This window comes from Nicotiana sylvestris, chromosome 8, assembly GCF_000393655.2.
Source record: "Nicotiana sylvestris chromosome 8, ASM39365v2, whole genome shotgun sequence".
Classification (NCBI taxonomy): domain Eukaryota; kingdom Viridiplantae; phylum Streptophyta; class Magnoliopsida; order Solanales; family Solanaceae; genus Nicotiana; species Nicotiana sylvestris.
Window position 1 is genome coordinate 110,086,313 of NC_091064.1, and position 10,913 is coordinate 110,097,225.

The 10,913-nt window shown below is 40.6% G+C and overlaps 1 protein-coding gene across 1 annotated transcript; it reads right to left on the reverse strand.

The window, feature by feature from the left end:
- Positions 1–6,083: 6,083 nt before the first annotated feature.
- LOC138875511 (uncharacterized) lies at positions 6,084–6,767 on the reverse strand. The gene has a single exon (XM_070154347.1). It carries the CDS (start codon positions 6,765–6,767, stop codon positions 6,084–6,086), a length of 684 nt encoding a protein of 227 aa, XP_070010448.1.
- Between the last annotated feature and the right edge of the window lie 4,146 nt (positions 6,768–10,913).

Sequence of the window (10,913 nt, forward strand, 5' to 3'; positions counted from 1 at the left end):
CTCTCCCAGTTTTTCTGCATCAAAGGACACTTGAACTCCTTTCACCAAGCTGATAACCTTGTTATCCTTAACATCTGCATTTGCCATAAACTCAATTATCTCATTCTTGGCTAGCCTACCATCCATCTGAAGGACCATGTCCTTCCACCCCTGAGCAGCTAAGGCATCCACCAATCTTATCATTCTTGGCTCTACCATGTCTTTCAACAGTTTACCCTTCAAAATCTTTCTTTTTCCAAACATGGCATGCTTGTCTTGTTCACCATCAGAATCATCTTCTACTTCTTCTCCACTCCATTCCTCATCTTCAGAAATTTTCACTTGTTTACTTTTTATTGCAAACCTTATCCTCTTGGCTAGTGAAGGTTCAGCAGCCTCTGACACAAAGGAAGACTTCTTGGAAGAAGTCTTGGGCCTTTTGGGCTTAGGGGTCTGAACCACCACTGATTGAACTTCCTCCTGATGGACCTGTTCCATCTCCTCAACCTACATAGCCTTTGAGGACTCTGTAACCTTTCTTTTTCCTTTAGCCATATTTTTCTTCTTACTCCCAGCTAGAGCCTTTTGGAGATCACTCTCACTCTGCTTTACCCTGCTTCTTGTAGCTCTACCCTTTGGCAATGAGAATTCAGTAGTTGTTGGGGATGAAGCCTTTCTTTTCTTAGAGGGTTTAGGAACATTGGGGGCTTTTGGTGTGGGAGTTCTTCGTTTCTTTGGGTCATAGCTTGCCCCAACCTTTTTCAACAGGTCTGCTAGGGTCTCTTCAGTAAATGAACCAGGTTCATCTCCCTGTATGCTCAGATTAACCAGCCCCTCAGCAGCTTCAGCAGAACCACTTCCCCATGACTTCTTGCCACTCTATTCTACCCTTTCTTGTTCAACCCCACAGATAGCAGGAACATGCAAATCAGAAGTGGGTGAATGATCAACCACTCTTTTTCCATTTCCCTTCTCTTTACCACATGCACCCTCTCTCTCTTTTTCTTTTTCAGAATTCTTTTTACCTCCACTCCTTCGCAACTCAGGTAATTCTACATCCTTAATAGGGCTAACCAGAACAAACCTAGTTTCTAGATTTTCAGACATAGAAGAACTCACATTAGAAAGGGATTCTTGAGTTTTTTCAGAGTTAGAAGACCCAGGTCCTTCCCCTTCACTAGCGGATTTGTATGACTCAGAATCAGAGTTGGAGTCAGAGTCTTGGGTCTGGCTTGCCTTTAATTTCTCATTTAATTTCTTCTTGAGAGCCCCAAATGCTACTGTTTTTCGAGCAAGCATTTTCACCCTTCTTAGCCTGGGTTTGGGAGATGTACTAGGTGGAGGAGGTGTAGATGAATTAGAACGAGTGGGTGGTGGAGGAGTTCCAGGATTGTCTTGTGGGTTGGTCATGATCGTTGGTTTCTTGAGAGAATTTGTGAGTTAGAATTTTGGAGAAGAGGGCAAGTGAAAGTGAAGAGGAATTTTTTTGACTGTTTGGAATTATGGAGATGGCAGAAGAATGATGTGTATTTAAAGAGAAATACACATTTAATGTGTAAAGGTAGCTTTAGCAGTGGTCAATTAGAGGTCTAATCAACCTAAAATTGCAGGTTTGAATGATCGGTTTATCTTCCCTTGATTTTAGGCAATTTTTTCGGTTTAGAGTTCTAGACAGATGGAACTGGTTCAAAGCTAACGGATAGATTTTTCAAAGGAGTTGAACAATTGTAGGACTTCTGCTCATGATTTAAATATTTATATTTCTAATTGTGCAGAATATAGAAAACATACCTAAGCTTTCAGATGAACCCATACTGATGAACCAGGTTATTCATTTAGAATTCTCTTGAACATGCCTCAATTTACCATAATAGGAAAATTTTTGTAAGAGATCAGTGAGTCATATTAACACATGTCACGGGTGTATACTAATTAAAGTATGAAGCTGAGTAAAAACTAATCTAGATATTTACACAAGTTCAGAGTTCCTAGCCAAAAAAAATTCCATTTTTTTTTCATTGTGCATTCTGAGCTAGACCTATTAGGTGATCTTAATCATCCCTAATTTCAACTTGTTCCTCTCAAAGTTTTCTCTACTCAGTGCTTTAGTGAAGATGTCAGCAATTTGTTTATCAGTAGCAAAAAATCCTATGGAGATCAATCCTTTCTCATAGTTATCTCTTAAGAAGTGGTGTCTAACATCTATGTGCTTAGTCCTCTTATGATTAACAGGGTTCTTTGTCATACTTATAGCACTAGTGTTATCACAGAATATAGGAATGCAACCAACTTCAATGCCAAAATTTATCAGCTATTGTTTGATCCATAGCAATTGAGCACAACAAGAGGCAGCAGCAACATATTCAGCCTCAGTAGTGGATAAGGCCACTGAATTTTACTTTTTAGTGGCCCATGATACAAGACATGAACCAAGAAAATGAGCCATACCTGAAGTGTTTTTCCTATCCACAAGGAAACCTACATAATCAACATCAGCATACCCTACTAGATTGAAATTACTACCTTTAGGGTACCAAAGATACAGATCAGTAGTGCCTTTCAAATATCTCAGTATCCTCTTGACAGCAGTCAAGTGTGATTCTTTTGGATTAGCCTAAAAGTGAGCACAACGCCCTACACTAAGAACTATGTCAGGTCTGCTGGCAGTAAGGTATAAAACTGAACCAATCATACCCCTATACAACTTCTGATCAACAGATGAACCGGGTTCATCTTTGTCTAATTTAGTGGTAGTTGCAATGGGGGTGTCTATTTCCTTTGATTCATCCATTTTAAACTTTTTAATCATCTCTTTTGCATATTTTTGTTGATAGATCATGGTTCCATTTGGGCTTTGTTAGATCTGTAAGCCTAAGAAAATGTTAAGCTCACCCATCATACTCATTTCAAATTCACTCCCCATTAATTTGGCAAAGTCCTTACTTAGTTTGTCAGTGGTGGCCTCAAAAATTATGTCATCAACATATATTTGTACCACAAGAAGATCCTTACCTTTTTCCCTCAAGAATAGAGTACTGTCAATTTTACCTCTTTTGTAGCCATGTTCAAGCAGGAATTTGGACAATCATTCATACCATGCTCTAGGGGCCTACTTGAGTCCATAGAGAGCCTTGTCTAATTTGTACACATGCTCAGGACATTCCTTGCTCTCAAACCCTGGAGGTTGTTTAACAAACACTTCTTCTTTTAGATAGCCATTTAGGAAGGCACTTTTGACATCCATCTGATGAAGAGTGAATTTCATGTGTGCTGCAAAGGCTATGAGGAGTCTTATTGCCTCTAGTCTTGCAACTGGAGCAAAAGTCTCATCATAATGTATACTCTCCCCTTGGCTGTAACCTTGGACCACCAGTCTTGCTTTGTTTCTTGTAACTGTTCCATCTTCATCAAGTTTGTTTCTGAAGACCCATTTTGTGCCAATTACTTATTTGTCCTTGGGTCTTGGAACTAGATGACAAACTTGACTTCTCTCGAACTGATTAAGTTCATCTTGCATTGCATTTACCCAATCTGTATCCTGCAAAGCCTCAACAATATTTTTAGGTTCAATAAGAGATAGGAAAGCATTAAAAGAACACAGATTCTTTAATTGTGATCTAGTTTTGACTCCAGAGGTTGGATCAGTAATTATGTTCTCAATAGGATGAGAACTTTGATACTTGTGAGGTTTCACAACCAACTGATTTCTGCTTGATATTTCTCCCATGTTCTGTTGTTGAGGAACAGGGTCATGAACAAGTTCTTTAAGGGGATTGGTTTTAGTTCCTCTTTGATCAGTTCCCCCTATCAGGTTGCCCTGGATGGAAGAACCTGTTCCATCACGTGTTCCTTCTTTTGGTGCCACTTTAGCTTGAGCTGAGACTTCACTCAGGTCTTTTACCAGCCCAATAGCTTCATCTTCGTGTTCCTGTCTCTCAGAAAGAATGTTAGTTTCATCAAACACTACATACACACTTTCTTCTACACATAAAGTTATTTTATTGAACACTTTATATGCTTTGCTATGTGAAGAATATCCCAAGAATACTCCCTCATCACTTCTGGGATCAAACTTACCTAGGGAGTCCTTTCCATTATTGTGCACAAAGTACTTGCATCCAAATGCCCTAAGATGGGATATATTTGATTTTCTCCCTTTAAGTAACTCATAGAGAGTCTTCTCTACAAGAGGTCTAGTCATGCATCTATTGATGATATAACATGCAGTGTTTACAGCCTCTACCCAAAAGGCATGGGGCAGTTTACTAGAAAGAAGCATAGTCCTAGCCATATCTTCAAGAGTCCTATTCTTTCTTTCAACTACTCCATTTTGTTGAGGAGTCCTAGGGGTAGATAAGTTATGATATATACCATTCTCATCACAAAATTCAGCAAACGTAGCATTTTCAAATTCAATTCCATGATCAGACCTAATGGATGCAACTTTATTACCTTGTTGTTTTTGAGTCTTTCTAACAAAAGCAGTAAACATGTCAAATGCTTCATCTTTAGATGTTAAGAATACTACCCAAGTAAACCTAGAATAATCATCAACAAGTACCATCACATATTTCTTACCACCTCTGCTCAATGTTCTCATTGGACCACAGAGATCCATATAAACCAGTTCCAACATCCTGGTTGTGCTTACCATTTTCTTGCTTTTAAAGGATGATCTTACCTACTTCCCCCTTGCACAGGCCTCACAAACATTGTCTTCCTTGAACTTGATATTAGGTAGCCCTATCACCAAGTCCTTGGAGACTAACTTGTTGAGTTGATTCAGACTTGCATGACCAAGTCTTTTGTACCATAGGAGGGGATCATTATCCAACACACTCAAGCAAGTGAGTTTATTTTCTGAAAGAGTAGACAAATCTATAATGTAAATATTGTTAACTCTTTTTCCCTGCAAAACAATCTTGTCAGTGGTAAGGTTAATCACAAAGCATTTGGTAGAGGTAAATGCTACAAGATTACCTCTGTCACACAGTTGTGATACACTGACTAGGCTATATTTCAAGCCATCTATCAAGTAGACATTCTCAATGGAGTGTGAGTCTATCTTACCTACCCTTCCAACCCCAATAATCTCACCTTTCTTCCCATTACCAAAGGAGACATTACCTCCTTTTAAGTCCTTAAGTGAAAGGAACTGGTTCTTGCTTCCAGTCATATGTTTTGAGCAACCACTATCCATGTACCATATTTGGCTACTACCCTTCACTTGGACCTGCAAAAAGAAATCAGGGGTTAGTCTTAGGAACCCAAACTTGTTTGGGTCCCTTTCTATAGGCAAAGGGGTAAATCAAATTCCTTTTAGCCCACCCAGGCAGCCTATTTTTCTCTTGAACAAAGGCTTTGTTCTTTTGACTAGCCTTTTCTTTTGCATTACATTCATTTTTGTAATGACCAGTCTTGCCATAGTGTGTGCAAATTTTATTTTCAGGAAGAGTGAGGTACTTGCTTTTAGGGTCCCACTTAGGTGCTTGAGCCCCATAGCCAAGTCCTCTCTTGTTGCTACTGTGATGTTCTTGTAGCCAGGAAAGTGCATCAGAAGCCTTATTCCATTTGCAAGTTCTGTCTAGTTCATGCTTTACCTTCCCTAGGTCTTCTTTTAAGACTCTTATCTACTCATCTTTTCTGTACAACTCATCCTTTATTTTTCCTAAGTTTTCTTCTAAGGTGAGATGAGTGTGATCATCTTTCTTCTTACCTGTTCCTAATTTTAGTTTTAAATTTTCAGACCTAAGTTCTAGGACACTGGTGTCAAGTTCAAGAACCTAGTTCTTCAACTCAGTATTTTTACTATCACTCTCATTAGCCCTAGATTCTAGATTTTTGCACTTGGCTTTTAAGATCACACACTCCCTAGACAACTCTTCCTTCTCATTGTTAATTATCTCAGACTCATCGATAAAGTCTAGCAATAGTTCAGAAAACCTTTCTTTGGACAGAAATTTAATCTTGTCTTTGAGATGAAGGTCACTTACCTCTTGTTCATCATCTGATTCTCCGATCGCCATAAGTGCTTGTTCATCTCCAGCTTCATCTTCTGAATCCTCATCTGATGTTTCTCCCCAAGCAGCAACCATAGCCTTTGTTTATCCTTTGTTTCTTTTAGGTTGAACCTGTTCCTTCTTCCTGTTCCTTCGTTCAGCCCTTTCCTTCTTCCATTCAATTTCCCACTGAGGACAGTTCTTGATCATATGATCAGTCTTACCACATTTGTAGCAACCCTCATTGATCTGTTTCTCAAGAGCCCTCGGTTTGTTGAAGGTTATACCTCTTGAAAAACACTTTCCTCTCATTAGGTACTTTTTGAAATCCTTTGTGATCATGGACATTTTATCATCCTCCAGATCTGCACTTTCGGCTATTCTAAGAGCCAAACTCCTTTCCTTATTGGGTGCATCCATTTTCATGGTTTGCCTTCTCATTTCATAGGCAGTGAGGTTTCCAATCAGTTCATCCAACTTGAGAGTAGCAATGTTTTTTGATTCCTGAATAGCAGTGATTTTGCTTTCCAAAGTCACTGGTAAGACCCTTGTCAGGATTTTCTCAACCTTGTCTTCTTCAAGAATAATTCTCCCAAGAGATTTAAGTTCATTGGTTTGTATTGTGAACCTTGTGTACATCTCTTGAATAGTTTCTCCTTCCTTCATAGTGAAATTCTCATATTCAGAATATAGCAGTGTTCCTCTTGATCTCTTTACTTGAGGAGTTCCTTCATGAGCCACTTGTATAGTGTTCCACATCTCCTTGGCAGTGGTACAACTTTGAATCATGTTGTACTCGTCTGGACCCAGTCCACACACAAGCCATTTCTTGGCCTTGGCATTCTTCTCCCATTTCTTCAAGTCTTCAGCAGTGCAGTCAGCTCTTGTCTTTAGCACGTCCACTCCTTCAGCATTCTTCTTTGTAGTCGCCAGGGGACCATCAATGACTATGTCCCAGAGTTCATAGTCTTCTCCTATGATATGATCTCTCATCCTGTTCTTCCACCAAGAATAGTACTGACCATTAAAAAGTGGAGGCCTGGTAGTGGATTGCCCTTCCCAGTTTCCAGGTGGTACACTCATCTTGATCTTTTCCTAAGGTGTTAACCTCTTCAAGGATAACCCGCTCTGATACCAATTGATGTTTTAAGCGTCAATACCACACAAGAGGGGGATGATTTGTGTGGTACCCAATTTTTGCTTAACTGAACTATAGAAGAACCTGATTCTTCTAAGTGTTCCAACTACTACTATTTGCGGAATAATAAATACTGAAAATAAAGAACACGAAGATTTTTACGTGGAAAACACCTGGCTCAAAAGGTGAAAAAACCACGACCTACCGCTCAGTAGGATTTTCCCAAACTTCCACTAAAATCACTAAGCCAAAACAACATTTACAAAAACTCTTCGTAAACCTAAGGATTAACTCTAATCCCGTTGTGGCACACTGCCTCAACTATTGCGACAACTTCAAGTTAACTCTAACTTGAACACTCTAGGTACCTAATACAATTGCTTCTATGAAAGCTGAAAGGTACAATATAAAATCATCAACTACGATTGAACTAGAATAAAACATAGACACATGGAACTGGTTCTTCTATCTCGTTCAAGTAGCTTCAGGATTGCACACTGAAATCACACATAAATTGCTTGCAAAATCACCTTGCTCTTTTGCTCTCAATTTAAGTTTAACTTCTGCTTATGTGCATTACCTGTAAAAGAGAACAACACTGATATGTAATAGGTTAGTAATCAGAGTTTGACTGGGATTCAATTGCTACTCTTCTATCGTAGAAGAGTTCATGATGATCTCAAAATCTAACACTATCTTCATCCCAAACTGTGTTCACTTCTTGTAAGGAGTCTTTCTCTCCTTATCCAATATGTAACATTTACGATCAGATCAGGAGATATTGCTTCTTGATCAATTAGACTTATCTCCTTCTCGTGCATCTCACATGTATAGGTTGATCATGACTGCACTTCATAAGATGGACTTGGTCCATGTCTGAGTTCTTTTGTCAATCTTCAAAACTTCACTTGTTCTTGGGCCAACATGGACTAAGTCACAGTCCACAATGGTGCATGACCTAACGCGCGTCATCTAGCGTGTGCGTAACCTCAATAAAGCACAACGATGAGAAATCCGGGGTTTCATACCCTCAGGACAATATTTACAATCATAATTCACCTCTATCCAGTCCAATCTCTAGCCCGCAATGCCTTTGCCCCTCGAATCGACCTCCGGATGCTCCAAATCTAACCAAAATCAATGCAAAACCATCAAAACATGCTAAGGGAACAAAGCCCACTCGAAAGAAATTAAATTACAACACAAATCCTGAAATTGACCAAAACCCGACCCCCAGGCCCACGTCTCAGAATTTGATAAAATTTACATCAATAAATTCTTTATCTCCCCATGGGTTCATACTTATCAAAAGTCCCAAAATCCGACCACAAATGGCCCATCAAATCCTCAAGTCAAGGTCTCCAATACCAAGCCCTAGTTTCCCAATTTTTAACCCTTAATTTCCATTAATCTTAGGTCAAATTAGTGAAATAATGCCATAGAATCGATTGTTAGACTCAAAAATCTTACCTCCAGACGATATCCCTTGATTCCCTCTCCATAATCTCCCAAAAAGCTCCAAACCCGATTGAAATGGTGAAGAACAACTCAAAAATCGCGAAGGAATGCTTTTATACCTTCTAGCCCAGGCCTTTCGCACCTGCGACCCAAATCCCGCTCCTGCGGTCCCGCTTTTGCGGTCTATGGGACTGCACCTGCGGTTTTCACTTAAGTCCTCCACTTCTGCATCTGCGATGCTCAATCCGCACCTGCGCCATCGTAGGTGCGGCTACTTAACCGCTTCTGCGGTTCCTGCCTTTTTGGCCCTTTCTGCTTCTGCGACTCTTTTCTGCATTTGTGGGGGACGCACCTGTAGCCTTCCAACCGCAGATGCGGTTATGACAGCTGTTCCAACACTTCAGTTGCCATTTCCAATTTCCATTCTTTCCGTCAACCACCCGAAATCACCCTGAGTCCCCCAGGACCTCAACCAAAAGCACCAACACATCATAAACCACCATCCAAACTTGTACCAATCTTCAAAACACCTCAAACAACATCAAATCAACCAAAACACACTGGATTCAAGCCTAAGTTTCCAAATTCTTCCGAATTACGCTTTTGATCAAAAAGTCTACCAAACCACGTCCGAATGACCTGATATTTTGCACAGACATCCCAAATGACACAATGGAACTACTGCAAATCCCGGAATTCCATTCCAACCCCTATATCAAAATTTCACCTACCAACCTAAAAACGCCAAAATTCCAATTTCACCAATTCAAGCCTAAATCTACTCCGAACCTCCAAAACGCATTCTGATCACGCTCCTAAGTCTCAAATCACCTCCCGAAGCTATACAAACCATCGGAACTCACATCCGAGCCCTTTAACACATAATTCAACATTCGGTTGACTTTTCCAACTTAAGCTTTCCTCAAAAGAGACTAAGTGCCTCAAACCTTATCAAAACCTTTTCGAACCCGAGCTAACCAACCCAATCACATATAGAACCGATAAACAAAGCAGTAAGAAGCGGAAATGGGGGAAACAGAGTGGTAGCTCATGAGACAACTGGCCGGGTCGTCACATCCTCCCCCTCTTAAACAAACGTTCGTCCTCGAACGAGTTAAGAAACATACCTGAAGCCTCAAACACGTGAGGATATTTTCTCCGCATCTCCTACTCGGTCTCCCAAGTAGCCTCCTCCACGGGCCGACCTCTCTACTACACTTTCACTGAAGCTATATCCTTTGATCTCTACTTTCGAACATGACACCCCAAAATAGCTACTGGCTCCACATCATAAGTCAAATCATCATCTAACTAAATAGTGTTGAAATCCAGAACATAAGACAAATCCCCAATATACTTCCGGAGCATAGAAACATGAAATACTGGATGCACACTCGACAAGCTGGGTGGCAAAGCAAGCTCATAAGCCACCTCCCCAATACTCCGAAGCACCTCAAAAGGCCTAATGAACCGAGGACTCAATTTGCCTTTCTTCCCAAATCTCATAACACCCTTTATGGGCGAAACCTTCAACAGAACCTTCTCCCCAACCATGTAGGACACATCCCGAACCTTCCTGTCAGCATAACACTTTAACCTTGATTGCACTATACGAAGTCTCTCCTGAATTACCTTCACTTTTTCTAAAGCATCCTGCACCAAGTCTATCCCCAAGAGCCTAGCCTCACTCGGCTCAAACCAACCAACTGGAGATCTACACCGCCTCCCATACAAAGCCTCATATGGAGCCATCTGAATACTCGATTGGTAGTTGTTGTTATAAGCAAACTCTACAAGCGGTAGAAACTGATCCCACGACCCTCCGAAATCAATGACACAAGCACGCAACATGTCCTTCAATATTTGAATAGTGCGCTCGAACTGTCCGTCTGTCTGAGGGTGAAAGGTTATGCTCAACTCAACCTGAGTACCCAACTCTAGATGCACAGACCTCCAAAACTGCGAAGTAAACTTGTCCCTATCTGAAATGATGGAAACTAGGACACCATGCAAATGAACAATCTCCAGGAGATAGATCCCTGCCAACCGCTCTGAAGAATAGGTAGTACACACAGGAATGAAGTGCGCAGACTTGGTCAGCGATCCACGATCACCCAAATAGCATCGAACTTCTTCATAATTCGTGGGAGCCCACCTACAAAGTCCATGGTGATCCGCTCCCACTTCCACTCTAGAATATCCATCTGTTGAAGCAAGCCACCCGGTCTCTGATGCTCATATTTCAGCTGCTGACAATTGAGACACCGAGCTACAAACCCCACAATGTCTTTCTTCATTCTCCTCCACCAATAATGTTGTCTTAGATCTTGATACATCTT